This window comes from Corvus moneduloides, chromosome 1 (assembly GCF_009650955.1).
Source record: "Corvus moneduloides isolate bCorMon1 chromosome 1, bCorMon1.pri, whole genome shotgun sequence".
Taxonomy (NCBI): domain Eukaryota; kingdom Metazoa; phylum Chordata; class Aves; order Passeriformes; family Corvidae; genus Corvus; species Corvus moneduloides.
This window is the reverse complement of record NC_045476.1, coordinates 46,691,793-46,713,234: the sequence shown is the minus strand read 5'-3', so window position 1 is coordinate 46,713,234 and position 21,442 is coordinate 46,691,793. Positions and strand designations below refer to the sequence as shown.

The following is a 21,442-nucleotide window of genomic DNA, read 5'->3' as shown; positions in this document are numbered from 1 at the left end:
CAAATGACAAAAATAGATGGGTTATGAAATGTCTTATGTCCCACAAGTCAAATGCTTCTGTATATACCCAGCACTTACTAACAAACGTAAGGAGGGACAAAATGAAATCTAATCCTTTGCAGAATCCTGGCTCTCGGCCTGTTTTTGTAACTTTTGTAACTTCTCTTTAGAGGGCAGAGTACAGCACCAGGAGATGGCAAACATTGTATGCTCTTTCTAATGACGCATCAGAAACCCTTCAACAGGTTTGTTGTCCCTGTCTCTTTCAGATAACATATGTGCCTCTGCTGAAATGGGCACGATGCAAGTCCTTTTCATGGTGTCTGCCTTTCCCAGTAGAAGAAAATGAAAATTTTGCTCCATAGAAAGTTTATCTCAAGTAGTATTGCTACAAAACAAGTTTTCCAAATGGTGATATTAAAGTCAAACGAAGGATATTTGATTTTCAGCCTTTTCAAGAACGGCAAACTAACAACATGCTATTAGAATATGATAAGTTGTAATTTCCTGTTAAAACAACTCCAGGATCCCCAAAAGAGTTACTCAGAGTTAGTGCCCAGGTCAAGATTTTTTAAAAAGTCTTAATTTCTAGTTTGCAAACCAAGGCCTTGAGGGAGGCCTCTGATATCCAGAAAGTCCTTCCTGTTTCCTCTTTAACTTTCCCTAAAGTCTCCTCTTTTAATGGGCAGGGAGGAAATGCTGTCCTTCAGTTTTTAAAAACCTTGACCTTTTTAAAAACATATATACAAGGAGTCTCATTTTCAAAGCAATGTGATTTAAAGCTATGTTGCAACCAACTAACCACCGCAGCATGATAGTCTTATTAACAGACAGTTTAGAGAAGAACTGTTGAATGAGCTTGTAGAAAAACACTCCTTCTGGATTCAAGAGTATGTAGGGGAAGAGTAGATTTACTGTTAAGCTCTTGTTAATTCTCAACCATCACATTGAGTAGGCTGGTAGCCAAACTAAAAGGCTTTATAGGTAGGATAGAGAGCAAGCATTCCTTAAGCTGTATTTAATAGGAGAAAATGGTTGAGCTGCTTGATTAAAAAAAAAAATCAAAACACCTCATACTTAGAGTCATAGAATCATAGCATATCATAAGTTGGAAGAGGCCAACAAGGATCATCAAAGTCTAACTCCTGGCTCCTATAGTCACTGCTAATATAACGAACATTCCAAAACTGCAAAAAAATTATTTTCATGTACACAATGTTAATAAATGCTCTGCAGTAGACAAATCTGTCAATACAGTCTATGTTTGCCTCCCTTTTTTTGCCATCTTTAGTGCACATTGTACCGTCTGCACATTTTATGTGCATATGAAACACCTGTACTTTACAGATGTTGTATACAATAATGCATTATTTACAGATAAACTTTGCTTTGGATTAATTATGAATCAGATTCTGACTGTAACAGGGCTGCTTAAACATGTATACTTAATTATAAAAAAGTATAACAAACTAGTGTGTGCTAGACTGCGACCTGAACAATCAAGTCAAGCAATTTAAATTATTACCAGAATTGTAGAGATACTTACAATAATGAAAAACCATATTTCAAGCAGAGGTGTCAGAAAAGCAACATTTAAACAAGATAATTGCTAATTAAAGTTTTTCATGTTTGGAATAAACAGTATTTAGTGTATGAGCAATAATCTGGTATTTGACTTCTTTAAACACTGGTCATTTAGTCACTGGTTAGGGGTTTAAGCATATCCTGTTTCTTGGCATGTTTTTACTGCCACACTATTTGAGTTAGAAAAGTTCAATGGGTAATGTTAGCTTAGCTGTGGAACTCTGATATTTAATAGGATTTTATGAAAATAGCCAATATGTGCACATGACAGCAAGTTCTCACAGTTAAATATTGTCACAGACGGGTGTTTTGATTCCATTATAATCCTTATTTCATTTAACAATTAAACAAACAGAGCCTGCTGAGGCCACTATTGAATAATGATAAAGTTTCTTCACCCCTTGATCTTCAAGAAGTTGTGGCAAAGAAAGTATACAGTTCACATTAGTATTACATTAGTTACATCAGTATTATCCCTGAGCTTACTGGGATAAATAAGGTCTCTATGGAATAGCTCAGTCTTGGTGACCATTTCTGGGATTTGGTTTATCAGAAATGCCTCCTTTTGTATATGGAAATATTTTTCAACTTTAGGAACTTTAAAAATACATCTAAATAAACACCTTGCTAATTTAAAGAAGTCCTGTAGAACAGAATGGGACAATAAGAGAAATCAGAGAATGGTCATCAGAAGAAATCTTAGATATGGAGAATTAATTATTTGCTACCTCCATCTTGCTAGCACAACCTTACTAGTTTAGGGTCTGATACAATGCTCTTATCAGTAATTAAATTTCAGTATTTAGAATAAGCATAATACAGATACTATTACACTGAGTTGTGGGCATGTATCCTTAAGATTAGATTCAGAAGTTTTACTATTTCCTTTGTATTGAATCATCAGCTTTACAGTCAAAAGTCTGGTAATGTCTGTCTATCATTCATTACAGAACTGCCAGGGCTAAAGTTAAATGATTTCTTTTTCAGTGTTGTTATCTTGTTTCTATACAGGTTGGACTGATAAGCAGAGTTGAAAAGGGTTTGTTTTAATACCTTTTTTCTCTGAGACAGGACTGATCAAATTTTGCTACAGGCCTTAAAACTGGTATTCTAGTATGTGCAATTTAAGCAGCAAAATGACAGAGAGCACACATCTTCCTCACCAGTTTATTGGCAACGCTCTGTGACAAATGATTCTAATAACATTTTGTACCTGTTGTGTATAAATCTCATCCTTCAGAAGAAGCAGTGACACTCCTAAAGACAAAGTGTCTCCTGTAGGGATGGTTTGTGATGTACACATCTGTAGATACAATACTGGATAATATTTAATATTCAAGGCTGACTTTTCCTAGTTAAATGGCAAGGCAAGGTGTTCAGGCAAGAGATGTTCACATAAGGGCAAATGGTAAAATTGCTGTACTACCAGCTAATGAAAAACACACACTTTGGCTATTTCAGATCTTAAGTTTAATATTAATGTCTCTAATGTTTACAGCCTAAATCCTGCAAATGTGCAGGTTTTCATTTAACCTTAAGTTTTGTTAATAGTTTGATTAAATTGGGACCATATATGAGTGATGTAGCCGTGTCAGGTTCTGAACTTCCTTGACCCACTAGAAATGATACTGAATAAGTAATATTCTCCAAAGAGCTTTGTACTTTCCTCCAATCTGCATCACACTTTATGGTTCCTTTTTTGCTGCAGTGACAAGCACCACTGTCCGGATTGCAGACTGAATATTGAAGAAAACACTCTCACCAGCTCCAGTCTGTAAGGTGAACCATTCATGGATGTGAATCTTTTCAGGAAGAGGAGATTGAAGTAAGGGCTCTCATGCTCCAAGTGATCCAAACAGTGAACACAGACAGAAGACATCATCTCCGAGGCTCTGCGTTTTGGAGGAGTGTGCTGTCCCTTGGTATTCTGAAGGACAGGATGGAGGTACCTTCCTTTTGGAGACAGCTCAGGGCAGTGGGGCACAAAGGTATGGTTGCACTGCTCTGTAGTCCATGGTAAAGCCCTGGAGCTGGGGGACAGGATTGAAAATGTACCCTTCTGTCCAGTGTTTTCACCACCAGTGCACTGAAGGGGGTATTTATGCTGCCTTATTCAAGCCAACTAGGATAGGTGTCTGATCTCTGTGCCAAGGTTCCAGGCACAGTCAGTGATCTCCTGAGGGCAACTGAGGGGAACCTAAATTAAAAGTGTAGTGCTTTCATTCAACTATAATCTGAGCCAAGCTCCTGCACTAAGCACTTCAGCCAAATGATGAAGGTCAGATGGTGTGGGCCGTGTTAGGTGTCTCTTCGCTCAGTGTGACTCTTTGCACTCCTATTTCTGCGATTTCCAGTTTTGCTCATGCTCTCAATATATTGTCTCCCCAACTGACTCAATTTCTGAATTTCAAGCAAAGGGCCAAGCGTCTCGACTGTGGCATTTCATTTCCCTTTATTCAACTTAATCGTGAAATATCAAGCGCTTTCAATATGTGGCCGAGTTAAGAGGTAAAAATAAATATGTGGCTCTCTGAATTACTGCTCTTACACCAAGTCCCTCCTGTTTGTCTCATAGCAAACCTAAACGAGTGTGTATGGAGTACGTGAGGGCACTCCGACCGAGCATGCTGTGTCGTGGACACGCCTGCAGGTACCCATCAAGTTGCAGTTTCCGTTAAGCTTTTAATATTCCAGCACTCCATCACATTCGTTCGTTTATTAATTAATGGCTCTAACTGGACCAATTGGGCTCTCACTGGGCTGTCAGCGCCCGGTAGGACGCAGGAATGGTCGCTGCGCCGCCGCCCCCCGCCCTTCCTGCGCGCCGGGGCGGCTGCAGCCCCTCGGGTGAGCAGGGCGGGTGAAGAGCCCGGGTCCCCGACGGGAGGGGCGGGAGGAGCCGCCGTCCGGGGCGGAGGGGAGCGGGGAGCGGAGGATGCGGCCGGGCGCGGGGGGCCGGGGAGCGGGCTCTTTTGTGTCAGCGCGGAGCCCGGCCGGCAGGCGCGGGGCGGGAGCGTGCGGAGGAATCCTCCGGTGAGCGCGGGGCGCGGGAAGGGGCGGGCGCGGGTCCTGCCCTCCGGCGGAGCGCCCCCGAGCTGCCGGAGGGGGGTGCTGGCGGCGGGGCCGCCAATCCGCGCGGGGCCGGCCCTGTGACTGCCGGCGGCGGCAGGGGGGGCGAGCCCGGATCGCTCGCTCAGCCTTCCCCGGAGAGTTTCCTCGCGGGGGCGGCCGGGGCTGCCTCTCCCCTCGGCGCTGCCGGCGTTTCCCCCCGCGGGGCTGCTGCCGAGCATTGGGCCGGGGAAGGCGGCGGCGGCAGCAGCAGCAGCAGCAGCAGCAGCAGCAGAAGCAGAGAGCGAGGGAGCAGCCACATGAATCAGTTTCTCTCTGTATCCGGCTCCGGGCAGAGGCGGCGACCATAGCGGGGAGGAGGGGAGAGGGGGAAAAGCGGCTACTGCAGCAGCGGCAGCCGGGGGCTTCCCTCGCCGCCGAGGTGGGTAGCGGGGCCGCAGCGTGCGGGAGGGGTCGGCTGCGGGCGGAGGGGCCGCGGGGCGCCGGGGGTGCGCTGCCCTGGCCGGGCTGTCTCCGCTCTGGGGCGGCTGCATGTCAGCAGGCAGCGGGAAGGGAGAAAAGTTGCCGAGGGTGCCCGGGGGCTGCCCCGCGGGGCGGCGGCGGTGACCCTGCTCGTGTTCCGCCGCTTCTCGCCGCCGCTCGTGGCCGGAGAGGGGCTGCGGCGGATCGTCCCCGCCGTGCGTGGGACGGGCTTTCCCCCGGGCCGGGGCCGAAGGCTTTGGGGCGTGTTGTTCTGCAAGTTCTCTTTTCGCTCCCGCTTCGTTGCTTCAGCGATTGTGGGTGTCGCTGTGTCAGGGTGAGAAAATACCGCCATCAACGCCTCTCGTTTTCCCGGCTGAGCAGCCCCAAAAGCGCAGTTCCTCCGGTCCCCTGCCGCCTCCCTCGCCCCTTGGCGGCCGGGGCGGGCCGGTCCCTGTCCCCGCGGCGGGGCTGCGCTCTGCCCGCTCGGTGCCCTCGGCGGGTCGCGCGTGTGCCCGGCGGGGACCCCGGGCAGCCCCTCTCCTCCCACGCGTGTCCGTGTGTGCGCGCAGGGCAGCGCGCCGCGGTGCGACGCTCCCCCGCCCCGAGTGAGGACGGGTTGTTACGTTTCGTCTCCTTTTCCCTCTCCAGGTGCTGCGGGACTGGTGCTCGCCGAGCCGCCACCGACACGTTTCGTTCGTCCCCCTTCCCCTCTTGGAGCTACGCGGCCTCGGCTGCCAAATGCGCGGGGGGGAGAGACTTTGGCTCAAAATCCCCCGATCGTAAATAGAGAGAAAGCGGAAGGAGAGCCACCGCCGAGCGGCCGCGGGAGGAGGGGAGGGGGGCAGCGGTGGTGCTTCTGCCGTAGCCAGGGAGGCTGATGGCGGAGTTTGGCAGCGGTGGCGGCACCGGCGGCGGGGGGCTGCCCTCCTCCCCGGGGCCGGTCCAAGGGAAGGTGGCCTTCAAGGCAGGAGATGGGGAAGGAGGAGGAGGAGGCGGCGGCGGGAGATCCCGCTTTGACAGTGCGGGCAGCCGGGTCTCCAACGGGGACTGTGCCCAGCCGGGAGCTGGTGAGGAGCCGGGATCAGCTCCTCCTGCAAGCCCGGAGAGCAGCAGCAAAGAAAAAGGATTTTCCACCAGTCAACAACGAGAAGGCAAACCCGGCATCCCCCGGAGGAGCAGCATAATTAAGGTAAGAGCTCTTGCTCCTCCCCATCGGGGTCTTTTTCTCTGTGACAGAGGGAGGGAGATGCGGGCAATACATTGGGCTCACAGAGCCTTGGCTCTAGATGAAAGGACAGGCATCTTTTTTCTTTCTCTTTTTTACCTCCCCCCTGTGGTGAGGGGACTTGATTTTTCCTTTGTCAGAAGTCGACAACAGTGAGAGGATGGCTTTGTATACATCCACACTTGGGGGTAGCTGGGCGTCATGTTTTGAGGTTTATTAAAGCAGAAGGCTCTAACTCCTGTTAGGGAAGGCGAGAGAAACTAGCTGGCTGGTGACAAGACAACATGGGCACCAGCCTGGCAGGGAAAGACATGAATTGTACAGTATGCTTGTTATTTGGGATGCACCTGTGCAGAGCAATTTTGTGGCTCCATTGGCTTGTGTGTGTGACAGGCACACAGCAGGTGATGAGAGATTCGGGTTGTCATTGGGCTGGGGGTGGGAGAAGGCATAATAGGGAACATTCTTCTTGTTAAAAATGACAGCTTGTTTAGCAGTAGGCTGAGTTGTACTTCACCTATAGAAACATCTTTATACATGGTGCTGCATATTCTGAACGCCTCTATTTCAGCTTGAAAAGTAAGGGGAGCATCAGTGGTAGAATGTAGCTTGGGCAAAAAGGAATAGGATTTTTTTTTTTTTTTAAATACAGTTATTTCTACAAATACAGTTGTTTATTTCTACAAATACAGCTTATTAAATCCGTGGTTTCTGAGATATGTGTTGGGTTAGCTTTCCCAACTCCACGGAAAAGGTTGAGAGAACATAGAGAAATTATTCCAATGGTATAACAGCTGTGTTAGCTGTGAAATGAAGCACAACTTCAAGTACTTAAGATCTGAGTTTAATCAAGGTTAGCTAGATCTAAATTAAACTGATGTGTTGTTTTCTTAGATATTTATATGCTTCCAAAATCAGCTGTGGTGGGCTGACCTTGGCTGGATGTCAGACACCAACCAAAGACACTCTGTTGCTCCCCTCCTCAGCTGGACAGGGAAAAGAAGATAGAACAAAAGGCTGAAAGGCTCATGGGTCGAGATAAGGACAGGGAGAGATCACTCAGAAATTACTGTCATGGACAAAACATACTTGACTTGTGGAAATGAATCAAAAATATAGGATAATAAGAAATAAAACCAAATCTTAAAAACACCTTCCCTCCATTCAGCCCCCCTCCAGTGGTGCAGGGGGATGTGGAATGGGGGTTGTGGTCAGTTCATCACATGTTTCTGCTGTTCCTTCCTCCTCTTGCGGGTAGGACTGCTCATGCTTTTACCCTGTTCCAGCATGGGGTCCTGTCCTATGGGAGGGACCATGAACTTCCATGAACTTCTCCAACCTGAGTCTTATCCACAGGGTGCAGTTCTTCCTGAACTGCTCTAGTGTGGTTCCCACATGGGGGTCACAAGTCCTGCCTGTAAACCTGCTCCAGCCTAGGCTTCCCTTTGTCCATGGGTCCTGCCAGGAGCCTTCTTCAGCATGGGCTTCCCACAGTGTCACAGCCTTCTTCAGGCATCCACCTCCTCTGCCGTGGAGTCCTCCATGGGCTGCTGGGGGACAGCTTGTCTCACCATGGTCTTCTCTGTGGGCTGCAGGGAAATCTCAGCTCTGGCACCTGGAGCACCTTCTTCCCTCCTTCACTGACCTTGGTGTCTGCAGTGTTGTTTCACTTGTCTACTGTGCTCCCCTCTCTCTCGCTGCAATTGCTTCCTGTCAGTTTTTTCTCCTACCCTGTTAAGTCTGTTATCCCAGGAGTACTGCCACAGTCACTGGTGGGGTCGGCTTGGCCATGTTGGAGCCGGCTGGCATTGGCTGTGTTGGTCATCGGTGAAGCTACTGGCACCTTCTCACAGAAGCCCCCCCTGTAGCCTTCCTGCTGCCAAAATCTTGTCATGCTAACCCAAGAGACATTCCACCCCTTATCATTAAAATCCACATCCATCATACAATCTTCACAAATTTCAGTCACATCAACGAAAAAGAATTCCCCACGCCAAAATCAAATACATCACCGTCACAACACCAAACAAAACACACACAATTCACCACAGTTAGAACATAAATTCCACACAATTAGCCCATGATTTGCCCATTATCTCTGTTGTTCTGTTGGTTGGATGATGGAAAAATATGTAGAATATCAAGACTAGTAGTGTATTGAAAGTTGTGTTACTGTCTCCTGGACCTTGCTGTAAAAACCAAGGGGAGAGCAAGGGCAGTGAGCAGTGGAACACATTTGACAGGCGGTACCCACCCTTCCTGTTTGAGCAGTGGTGCTGGGCGTGTACGTGTGTGTGTGTGTGTGCTAAAGAAATTATAACAATGGACAAGGGGCAGCTGAGCTTGGTATTGGAATAACTTCATATTTGCTGGATTTGCCAGTGGTTTTTTTTTTACAGGTCTGATATTTCTTAAAGCTTTTTTGTTTCTTCTGTGGTAGCCCAGGAAAGACAGTAGTGTTGTTTGCAGTGTGTACCATGCTGTTCCACTACTTTGTAGTGTATGATTTAATTATACAGCAACCTTCTGCCTCTCTGGGGACCAGACAAGGTCACAGTACCTAGGGATTTGTGATATATTAAGATCAAGAAGCATGAGATAAGGAAATAGGTTTTGAATTACATTTCATGGATAGCCGAGTCAAGGTTCTTAGTTTCTACAGAAATGTTAGCACTTTGGAATACAAAATTATTCAACTTTCTGCTATTATTGCTGCTGAATACTGTTTTGCAGATGTGAACAGTAATCTGTGCAGCAGCCAAGAACTGATTACAAAAACTTTGTGTTATCCTATGAATAATTATCTTGAGTGGAAAAATGTGACAACACTGCATTTAAGGTTATGTGGTCCATATTTATTTTAGATATGACTGTTTTAATACTTTTGGGAAAAATCACCTGTCTAAATATATTCTGAATATTATTCTGCCTGCTTAGTTCAGCAGTTCAGGTGGTTTGAATCCGGGTGTGTTGGTGCCTGGTTTTCACTATAAAACCTTTTGGAACATCTGGCAGGGGTAGTAAGCCTTAAGATGCTTCTTGCCTGCTCTTGCAGAGCAAATGTCTGTAAAGAGTGGAAAAAGTAAGATGTAATATGTTTTTGGGGAGTGTTCCTGGAGTTTCAATAGCTTATGTAGGTAAAGCTACTCTTAAAGAGGATACAAAGTAACCTCAAGGAACAGGTCTGTTCCATGCAGATGTAGATTTCATACGTTTGTGCAAAACATGACATTGTTAGTTGATCTGTAAAATGCACCTTTATGGAATATCTAATACTTAAATGTTGTGCCTGCCAATTACCGTGTAGGTGTTTGGGTCACAAACAGAAAATTGACATTTGAGTTAATAGTTCTAGTTCAGACGAAATCCTTTAGAACCACAGGTTTGTGCATGAGAATCAGGAGCACAGATCTGTATTTTATTTTGGTTTCAGTCTGTGCTTCCATTGGCTGTCTATTTTCATAACTCTGAGAAGAGCAGTTGCTGCCTTTTTTGCCTTTCCTTTCTTACTTGCAGTCTCTGTTCCCTTTTTCCAGTAGCTCCATATTTTTTTTTCTGTCTTATTTACTTTGTGCACCTGCTAATTTTGACTTTTTCTTTCTTGTTTGGTATAACATGTACTCTTTGAGTCTGAAGTGTCACCTAGGATGATGGCAGGTGGTACAGCTGCTATTACTGGAAAAAGTAACACAGGCTTTATACATAGTAGTTTACTTGGCCTTTCACTCTCATATGTCAGCTGTGTTTAGACTGAAAGGATTAAAGATTGTACTCTTCATTTGTAGCAATTTTTATGGAATAGCCTTTTTTATTGCTTGCCTTTGTTGTACCAAATTTGAGGACTAAAGACTACGTACATGTGTTTATAGAGACTTTTTCAGTTTCTATTTTTTATTCTCTGTATTTATGAGATTCTGATTTTTCAAGAGGTAATAGTGATGATGCATTGTGCATCCATGAGATTTAGGCTCTTGGATACCTGATTTGTGAACTAATTTATGTGCCACTTGTTTGTATGTAGTGGGTTTTGGGGTGATTGTTTTGTTTTTCCATAATATTTTCCTTGGTGCAGCTAGCTGTGGTTTCCTATTATGTAATTTCCTACAACATTTCCTATAATATTCTGTGAAATGAATTTACATCTTGCAGTTCAAAGTGGATTTAAGCATCCTGTGAACTTTTCTTAGCTGCTCTGACAGTTGGCAGTGAGCTTACTTTATTTTTGTGTGAGGTTCCTCCACGCCTTTCTGAAAGAGACTTTGAGGTGGGTAGGCGTTTGAGAATCTTTAAGGCAGCAAGTGACTTGTGGTGTATGGGTATGTTTCCTCAGAGCTGCTTGCTTCCAGGGACGTCCAATAAATGGTTACAGAACCTCATGGTTTCCCAAAGCTATAGACCTAGACAGAAAGAGGTCCAGGGGGACAAATATGTCTCTATTAGGAGACAGGTTGTGGTAATAAAATGAGAAGAGATACACTTAGGAGAAACTGCAGTTATTTAGGAAGGCAGCAGTGAGAAACACATGGAGAACGGTGGCTTTAGCATTCTGTGAGCAGGAGTGTTTTTTATCAAGATGTGTGTGGAAACAAAGTCCAGGGTGTTTTTTTTGGCATATACCAATACTAATCTCAGTGTCAATAAATTTCTTGGCTGACAACTTAAACAAATTTGTATCTTCCTTTTTTCTTCTGGTCTAAACAGAAGCTCTGTAAAGTCATGCACTTGCTGAGCATTGTCAACTCCTAAGTTTCAAAGTCTGTGAGAAGAGAGGGACCAAATTTAGCAGGTAGATCCTCTAGGGTATAATTTTCAGCAGAGCTTTGCTTTTGAAACTAAACATATCTGTGTCTTTCTATGATGGGGGATTTAGACAGCATATGCATCAAGATCTTATTTTTTCTTGTTGGAATGCCAGTATATGTTGCTATCTTGTTCAACCTTTTGTGATCTCTAGTTCATACTGTAATACCCATTTGTATCAGGTGTACAAAATATGAAATATGGAGAATGTTGAACAGTGTTTTCTACAGCTCTGTTTTAAATGCTTTAATATAAACTCTTTTGCTTTCATGGTAAACTCTAAAGTAGCATTTTCAGTGGACTTAGGTTCTCTGCAGTTCTAAATTATCTTAGCCACAATATTTGCAAGTCTTCATGGAGGCCTAGGAACAGGTCATACATATTTGGCTTCCATTTGGAAGAATATCAAGGAATTAGGTTCCTGGACTCAGTTTAAAGTATATGAAATTACCTGATTTTCAGTCATTTTTCATATTACAAAGAAACCTGTGTAATGGTGCAAGTAAACTTGATTAAGCAGTCTTTGGCTCGAAGATGCTAAGGTTAAGTTCAAAGAAAACAGCCATGGAGAGGAAAGAAGGAGAAAACTAACATGTTTGGTTTACTCATGCCCTTCCCCTTGGAAACAAAATGCTACAGTATCAGCTGAATTTCTCCTGGATACAGAAGATCTGTGGAGGAAGGATGTGGATGTCCCAGCAGTAAAAGATATTTTGCCCAGAGCCCATGTCCTAATTGACACCAAAACTGGCAGCACAAAAAGGCATATATTTAGGGAAGAAGGCAGTGATAGTTGAGCTCCCCGTCTAACCTTGGACAGCCATTCAACTAGACAGCCAAAGTGTAAGTTTTTCTGAGAGGCTGTTTCTGGATTCGTTTTTGTTTATTTCTTAGTTTTCTCTTGTTGTTTTAATGCAGATCTGTCTTACCTCTTTGGTTTGTCATTATGAGAGACCTGAACAGCTAACTGCAGCTCCATGAATCCTGGAGCTTTCTTTTAGAGGATGCTGTCTCTGTGATTTTTTGGACTCTCAGCTAGATTATAGAAGGTTACCAGCACCCATCCATATTTGTATTCCTTCTCCATCCTCTACTACTGATTATGTACTGGCTTCCTAATTTTTAAAAAATACAATATTTTGAAAAGAATACTTTAGCACCATAAAAATCCTATCTTCTGTGATACAAAAGCTGTATACTTTAGGTATTTGCATAGAGTATCATATATATACGCTAGACCTATGTATCAGGCAGTTTACTACTTGTTAACAGTGACACTGTATGTCACAGCCACTGAGTGGGTAGGTTGTACATTGCATTTGGTCTGTGTTTTTATTTGCATTAGTAGTTTCTGTAGACTGCAGTAATCGAAATTTTATTTGAAGATATGTAACACACAAAAAGAAGTTGTTTGTAGAAATGTATACATGAAGATACTGCCTTTACATGGTTTAGTTAGCTTGTGTACAAAGAGAAGCATTTTTTTCAAAAGCTGACTTGGAGTGGGAGCTTAATTTGGATGAATTTAGCTTCTCTGACTTCTCTTCTGGAAGAGCTTATCTGTCTATTTCTCTTGACTGAGTAAAGAGCTTGGCTAGTGTGAATAATAGGAACTCCTTCACCGCCTGTGCCCACAAAACCTTAGACTATCCACAAAACACGTTCAGTCTGTTCAGTGGTGAAAAATTAATTAATGGAATTAAAAATCATTATGAATACCTGATGAGATTTTTACTTATGCCTACTATCAGGCTTGATCAGTGACATGACTAGTTTAGCCTATTTTTAAACTAGGAATTAGAGCAGTGGTGTCCTGCCCATGGCTCACAAATAGTACACTACTTCCATGATTTGATTGCATTTGTGGAAGATTAAAAGAATTTAAACAGAGACTGACAGGACAAGTTAATTGTGTAGTTTCCCAGCCTTTGCTGGTCCATGGATGATATTGCCATCCATCCTTGTATTATTTGCACTGACTCTATTAGGGAAAGACCCTTATATAAAATTTGCCAATTGTCAATCTCTAAGGGCAAATTAAGTTAGAGCACATATTATGATATTAGTGCATGGATTCTAAATTATTTATCTTTTCACACAAATGTGGGATTGTGTTCAAAATTTAGAAGTCTAAAGAGAAACAGACTAGCAGGTCGATTTTGGGGGAGGAAAGGTGTATAGTAATTTATGTGTAATATACATGGAGAAGAGGAAATCATGAAATCGTGATAAAAATCAGCAATGTATATATATATATAAGAATGTTTAAAAATAGGGCTGGAAGAGACCTCAAGAGGTCAGTCTACTCTGCTCCACTGCTCTGCTACAGGATCGACTGTTAATAAATTTCAGTATGATGCTTTTTGTCTTTTAATGACCTTTTGTTTGTGATCCTTCTATGCAAGCTGCTGCCTGATTGTTCCTCTTTGTAATGGGCAAAAGCAATCATCTGCAAAGAGCTTGTACTTGTCCTACTAACTGCATTCTAATTATTTCAGATTATATCTTCGGTTTGTCAGGTTCTTTCTGATTTTAACGTACCTTCTAACATACATGCAGCTCTTCCACCTTCAGGTAAACATCCTGTTTTAACTATGCTCTCATTTTATCATACATGGTACATGATTTTTTTTTGGGGGGGGGATTGTTAAGTAGATTGTTATAGATTTTGGTACAAGATCAAATTATATATTCCATGGTTAAAATAGAAATTGGTTATTTGTATTCTTCACCACCTGTAAATTGAGTGATACGATGTTGCAGAATCTAGTTCAAAAATACAATTTTTGAGAAAATGTTGTTCCTTCTAAATATGTTAAAATAATAGTTGGTAAGTACAAATTGATATTATTATTATAACTGGATTGTAGCATTGGCATAAAATGGGCCCTTTGGAGGGGGCTGGTTTGTTTGTCTTTATGGAGAGTAAGTAGCAAGTGGCCTCTTTCCCTGTTTTGCAGCTGTGTTTATGAAGACTATTGTTACTGGTTTACAGTGGATCTTCACGTCTGGCATGCCTTTCAAACATGTGGCAGTGCCATCACTGTACTTCTCCCTGTTGTAGAAGGCTGTGCACGAAGCAGTCCTTTGAAAGGATTGTTGCCCATCCTCTTGACTGCAATACATCTCTTAATAATCTACTTAACTCGCTTATTTTCCAGAGCTGTCTGTATAGACTCATCTGTCCATTGTTCCTGAAGAGGAACATCCCTGAGTTCACTCGCCTGTTCCCTCCTACACCTTGACCTCACAAAACATGAATATTCAAAGCAGTGAAGAGTGCACTGTAGGGAGAGACTGGAATTCAGCAGTACTGAGGCTCACAGTGTTAACTGGTACAGCCTTGGGAGAGTAAAATAGCAGTGATTCGTTTCTGCCTCTCTTGGGATTCCTTTTAATGTCATTTGGCCTTTTGGAGTAAGTAATAAAATATCCCTGAGTACTTCAGATTGTATACCATGCTCAGGAATCTTTTCAGATACCAAATTTTCACGTTCTGGAAATAAGTGCAGGCGGACAGGAAGTATCTTTAAACAAACAAACCAACTCCTTTTCAGAATAGCAGCTGACAGTTTTATAAAATGAACAATAAAAAATAGCAAGATATTAAGCTGGATTTCAAAGTTAACTATAAAAGTCTTTAACAAAAGAAACTTATTCAGACGTTTTATTTTGGTATAAGAAATGGGTACCATACAAGTATATAGCAGATAATTGATATTATGCATATTAGTGTAATGACTGTCCTAATGCCTTTGCTGAAATTGATTAAAATGATTTGGTATTGCCTTTAAATTATGAGATAATCCATACTTCAGAAGAAAAAGACCTGCAGCTTTTTTCATAAAAAGCACTTCCACAGAATTTTCAAGATTTTTTAATGGTTGAGTTTCTGTGATTATAACTTCCCCCCCCGTTATATTTTTTTCCTTTCTTCTTACCAGCATTATTATTTTTCTTACACTAAAAAAAGGCAGAGCATTATACATTTCTGTGTGTGCTTTGATGTTTTAGCATCTGTGAACATATCCCCATCCTTTACTGTCCTTTTTAGTGTAGGATAGGAGAGGAAGAATGGTGAAATTCTGCAGCAGCAGAATGGTCTGCATGGGTTTTGTTTTGTGAAGTACCTCTTATGATGGAAAATCCAGGATGCTTTATATATTTCATTACCTAGTTCCCTGTGATGAAAGTGTTTGACATTGTCAACTGTTTGTTCTAGCTGCATTCCTTAAAATAAAGTGTAAATGACTGCTTATTTAAAAAGATATAATTTCATTGCTTTGTATTACCAAGGTGTAGTTTGGACTAAAAGGACAGGAATTCAGCTTGTGTTGAAGCTTTTGTTAAGAATATTTTCTTCCTGTTGTTGGGGGTTTTAGGATAGGCAGTTATTTATTGATTTTAAGTAACTCCTGTGAACAGCACAGGAACACAAAAAAAGGCAAGACAGTGACTTTGTATACTCTACCATGCTTTTTTGTTTAGTAAATTTAAAGCAGAATGAATCTCTTTCATGTACGTACTGTAGGAAATGTTAGTTTCTGAGTTGCAGGATTAATACTTACATTCAGTTGCAATATTGACATGTTTACAATGTAAATACATCCATTTTTGCTACGTAAGGCAGGAAAAACTCAGTAACAGTTGGAAATAAATCACTTCAGGAAATCAGTCTTGAATCAACTGAAATGTATTTTGTTGATTACAGAGAATGCTCCCTAAATAATTTTTTTTTTTTTGAGATCTGTTGATAGCAGCTTGTTACAAAAAGCCAATGTAAATTCTAGAGTTCAAGACTAATATTTATGTTAAATGAGAATGTATTTCATCATGGCACATTATTACCACATAGTGGAAAAAGCTAGATCAGACGTAAGTCGTTTGAGTCTGTGTAGTATTAGGTTTTTCTTGCTTTTGAAGAACCTTCCAAGAACTTTATATGGCCTATTGGATGTACTTCATTTGTTAAACCCGAATGTCCTCTAATTTCTCGTTCTTCCTGGTTGTAGTAGTTGCAGTGATGTGTTTCACAAACGTTATTTGAGGTTAACACTTTTCAGCCTAAATAATGCGTTCCATGTTGCCTCATGCTTGGTCCTTCTTCAGTGAGCAGCCAGCCTGGTCTGGAATCTGCTCTGAGAGTGGTGGTGTAGTGTGGAGCCACTGAATGCCTCCAGTTGTGAGAATCACCTTGTGGTGTTTTGTAGATTTAGAAGGATGCTTTGGAAGAATGGATAGTATTGGTCTTTCACTAGCCTGCTTGGCCTGGATCTGGTTTGTGTCTGTCACCTCACCCGCTGTGTCACCGAGCCTGCTCATCCCTCCCTTTCTTGGGTCTCTCCGCATCCCTCATACAGCTTGGCCTTCCTGCTTCAGCAGTAACAGACTGGCCACACTCTGCTTTTTGTCTGGAACAGCTGGGGGAGAACCTTCTATTCCCAGCAAAGTCCTGGAGCAGAGCAGAACTCTGTGTGCTCTGTGCAGTTCTTTGTGTCAGCTTGTGAATCCCCAGAAAAGGAGTGATGAAAAGGGAGTGCACATTCCAGTGCAAGGCTCTCAGCCTTCCCAGGGGGTTTAAGTCCTACAGGCTTTGGGGCTTAAACCTGTCTGTGATGAAGGCTGACTGCACAGCTTGGGGTAGATGCATCTGTTTCCCCCAGCCTTCAAAAGTTCCCAGCCCTTGTGAATTTTAAGGATGGCTGAAAGTCCATTTGGCTCATGATGTTGCCTCCAACAGGAAGAATAGAAGAAGCCTCCTTTCCTGACATCTGCTTCCAGCCTTAAGTGATCTGGAACTAAGATGCATTTAATCCTTATGGGTGGTTTTTCCTCCCCATTAATTGTCAAAGGCCAGTTTGACTTTTGGAAGCTTTTCACCACTGTAACATCCTATGGCAGTTTCTTAACTATGTGTTGTGTGAAGAAGTCAGGTTTTTTCTCTTTTTTTTTTGTTTCTTTGCATGGTTTTACCAGGCAGCTATTTACTTGTTTACCTGGTGTCCCCTGGTTCTTATGTTAGAACACTTTCTCTTTTCCACAAATGAGCTGTGTTCCTCATGTTTGCTTTATGTAATTTTTTTTCCTGGGCTAAAGCATCTCAATTTGTTGTCATTCTGCCTATTGAAGCTTTTCTGTGCATTCTTTTTTTTATCCTGGCACCCTTTAATATGTTTTTTTCCTACCATTTTATTAATTTTTTGCAGTGCAGGACTAAAATGGTACTCCAAATGTGTGCCAGTCAAATGTGTAAATCTACTATAACGTAATGAAGGTTTAGCAATATTGTGATACTAAATTGGACTGTAATTTATTTATTTTTAGTGTTGTCATCATCAAATATTTTAATGGTATCACTGCTGCTAATTGGCAGTGGGAGAGTGCTGTTAAAACCTTTTGCTAAATATTTAAAACCTTTTTAAAGGACTATGTAAGAATGTTTATTCTAGTGGTGATAGTTGTGTTGGAAGTGGCTGCCATTAACATCTTTGCAGGAGACAATTGTTCTGTTAGAAGTCTTTTAGGAAGTGTTTTCGTGGTGCTGGTGACACAAAGCATTGCTGATTAGCACATCGAGCTTCTAGCTGTGGTTGACTTTTAAGGTTCTTGTCCAACACTTGTGTTAATGGATTATTTTATTCAATCTTTTATTTCTTTTGCTTTTATAATGTTTGAGGCTCTTCAGAATGCCTGTGTCAGAGTCCAGAAGAGTCAAGAAGGAATTTTTATTCTTCAGAAAACTCACACAAAGTATAACAATGAGATCAGATAGCTTCCTGAAAATAGAACATCTGAAGTTTCACTGCAGAGAATTATTCAACTGAGGATGAAAATGATTATTAAATACAGTAAGTAATGAAGGACAAACATAACCAGAAGTTTCTGTGTCCCACGAGATTGATACAACAGCATTATCTTGGAAGGAAATCCCAACACTTTATTGCTTGTCTGTCTTTTCTCCTTTGAGGAGGGAAACTGGTTTGTTTTCTTTCCCTTCTTCAGTACTTTCTCACTTCTGAGAAGAAAAGTCATCCCTATTAGCCTATTCCTGCTCAGTTGGACTGCTGTGTTGAGACATACCTTGGTTACTCCTGAATTCCTGAGGATTTTTGAATCCTCATACTTTTGTGAGCCCATTTTGTGACAAGAATCCAGTGTCTGACTCATAATTTCTGAGCATCACTGTCAGCAAAATTATCTTTATGCATTTAAGTCTCAAAGCTTCAGGTAATTCTACTGCTTGTTCTAAAATGTCTGATTATGTGTTATTTTTCTTGTGTAAGTGGCATACACTCAGTTGGAGTAGCAAGAATAGAACATGGCATGGATTTTAATTGTTTTACATGTAGAAATTAATATTTTTGTCCATAAGTATTGAACTTGACCTCCAAAAATAGTAGTTTAGGAGTTCTTGCTATGCTGGGAGAAAATTCACCATTTCTTTGTCCTGATAATTGCAGATGATGTTTTATATTAGTTGGAAATAACAGGTCAAATGTATACTTTCAGTGGGGTCAGCTGCAGAAAATATTTTTCTTTCTTCTACATCTAATCCCAAATTCAACTCAGTCCTTAGTGGATATATAAAATTTACTATAATAATTTGAGTGTCTTGCGATTAAAGTTTTGGCACTAATAATGATTTACAAGATTAACCACTTGCCAAATATCTAAGAATCTTAAACTAATCTTATTTAAAAAAAATGAGATTCTAATGTTTAGATTTACAATACAGTTGGCAAACCATTTCTTCATGTATTGGAAGTATTATGAAGTGAATTTATTGAATTACTGAATTCATTTCAGGTCTTTTTCACTTTTTCTCGTGAATTTAGTAAAATTACATGATGGGATACCATCATGCAACTAAATGCATCTTTTGCTGAGAAAAACCTGTCACCTGGAGCTCTAACCTACTGCTTGATTATCCACCATCACATAGACTTTATGTAAATCTGCTCAGTGTGCTTTATCAAATGATATCTTTGGCTGAAGTGATGGAGAAATAAGATTTTTCTGATGCGTTCTGTTAAAATACAGCATAGCTGTTAAATGTCTAAAATTTTTTTGGTATAAAATAAATATAAATAAGAATTTTTAGTATATAAGGCAAATGCAGAGCAGTATTATGTTTTTTTCTGTTTGGTTCAGAACCTTACTCCAACTGCCATGTCACTGAATTTTGCAAGAGTCAAAAGGCATTGTGGTGAAAGCTACTCCCTACTTTTTTTTCCTTACTATTTAAAATATTTACAAGACACTTCTGTAGTCTAGAAATGCACACCTTGTAACCTTTTCTTATTTTAAATGTCTCATCTGCACTGCTTACAATGGTTGATGGGAATAAGTCATGGGCTTCTGCTGCAAACTTCTGTTGGCTGCTTTGAGCGTAAGCCAGGTGGTTTTTTGTCTTTACTTCTTTTTTCCAGGATTTTTCAAAAATATAATACAGACTGAGCTCTTGGTCCATTGATTTAAAAATCTTATGTAATTGTTAACAATGTAGTTGTGTGAACCTTCCTCTTTTTACTTGCTTAGGAGGCTTTGGTAACAAACTCCTGGGAATCCTTGCTGGACAATGTGAACTGTATCGGTCTTGCACTGATCAGGGGATTATGCAGTTAAAGATTCTTAAAATGCTGTTGTTGACAGACAAAACTTCAGAAAAAAGAGTAAGGCCTCAATTCAAAGCTCTCAATTTGTTATACTAGAAAGGATGACAAAATGTTCTGTATTATTTCAGGCCAACAACTTGGCAGAAATTTAAATCTGAGTCCAAGGCTCCTGAAACCAGAGGCTTGAGAACGCAAGCAGGTTGCAGGGCTGGTAATGAAGGGAAATACAATGATTTCACAGACAGCTGAGATATAAATCACAGTCACAATGTTTAAAGGAGTTACTTGGAAAATGTAGTATTCCATTTGATAAAAAACAGAAAGAGGTATGTTAGGTGTGGAATATATTCCTTGTTGCTAAGTAGTAGCGCAGTTTTTGAAAACTGGTGAAAAAAAAAGGATTTTTGGTCATAGGATGAGCTTTATGCAAAGAATAATGTGATTGAATGAGGGAAAGTATTTTGCAGTCCTTTTCCTACAACTTTGGTATCTCATAGTTTTCACAGATTTCAGCACCATACAGCATTGTGGAAAGCTACATTTACTAGTATTTTGCAGTGGGTTTTTTTGTTGGTTTGGTTTGGGTTTTTATTTTTTTTTCCTTTGTGGAGTACCAGTTAATTTCTTGCTGGAAAGTGTCTTGGGAGATCTTATTATGAAAGATAGTTGTTGAGCAGCAGCAAAATCCCTCTGTGACTTGTCAAATCATCTCGCAATCCTACAGTGTATGAAATGAATGTGACATTTCTTAACCCTCTTTCTGGAAATATGGTTCTTTTAATGATGGTTCTTAGTTTATAAGATTTCTTTTTAAATATAGACAGAATAAAATTTGTGCCTAATATTTTTGTATTGTTACTACCCTGTTTTAAATACAACTCATGGTTGTGTCAGGGAGTAGGCTTCTTCCAGTGGGAAAACAAAACATTCTTGCACCTGCCATGTTGAGGAAAGGGAGAGAGGCAACACTTTAGAGAAAATAAAAAATTGAACTTCTGTCTTGCATTATACTACTGCTAAGAAACACTCTTATCCAGCTGTGTTTAGATGATACAGGAGAACTCTCTTCACTATGTCTGTGGTCTTTCTGTGTCTTACATTAGCTGCAGTTCTGTGAGGCAGAAATTGCGCTGCTTGAAACTTCATTTCCATCTCTCTTGTTTTTGTAGCTTGTCAAACTCATTACTTGTTGTAAATAAGCAATGAAAAGCCATTTCTTCTTGCCTTCAGGAAATCTTTGTTTTAATGTAATTTGTTACTATAAAGCACAGTAAGAAATGTACTAAATCTCTAGGAGACTTTGAACCAGACTGTTACTGAAAAATATACTTATTTCACATTATACATTTTCTTTCAGTATTCATAATAAATGAGTGGGAGAAGGTGACACCTGTTAGAATTTTGTAGCCCTGTTTTGCCTACGTGTAAAACTTTAGAACCATCCCCTCCCTCCCCCCACAAAAAACCAAACCCCATATTTTAGGCTGTAACTTGAAAAATTTCAGAGTTTATGGGCACCTTTTCTTAAGTTCCTTGCCCAAGTTATTTTGGGATTCTTCACTGAAGATACTTGTTACACTTAGCTGTCATAACCTGTTTTCCTTCAGTTATTGCAAAGCTTATCAGGTCTGAGACATTTGTTTTTCACTTCTATATTGTAGACAAACAGGGTCTCAGAAAACAATGT

The 21,442-nt window shown here is 41.3% G+C and overlaps 1 protein-coding gene across 1 annotated transcript in view; it reads left to right on the top strand.

The window, feature by feature from the left end:
* Positions 1–4,555: 4,555 nt before the first annotated feature.
* The window catches only part of PLCL2 (phospholipase C like 2), a 100,903-nt gene continuing 84,016 nt past the window's right edge, over positions 4,556–21,442 (top strand). The window contains exons 1-2 of the mRNA XM_032108526.1: positions 4,556–4,617; positions 5,764–6,304. Coding sequence (XP_031964417.1) covers positions 5,993–6,304 — 312 coding nt within the window. The 5' untranslated portion in view covers positions 4,556–4,617; positions 5,764–5,992. The remainder of the gene's footprint in view (positions 4,618–5,763; positions 6,305–21,442) is intronic.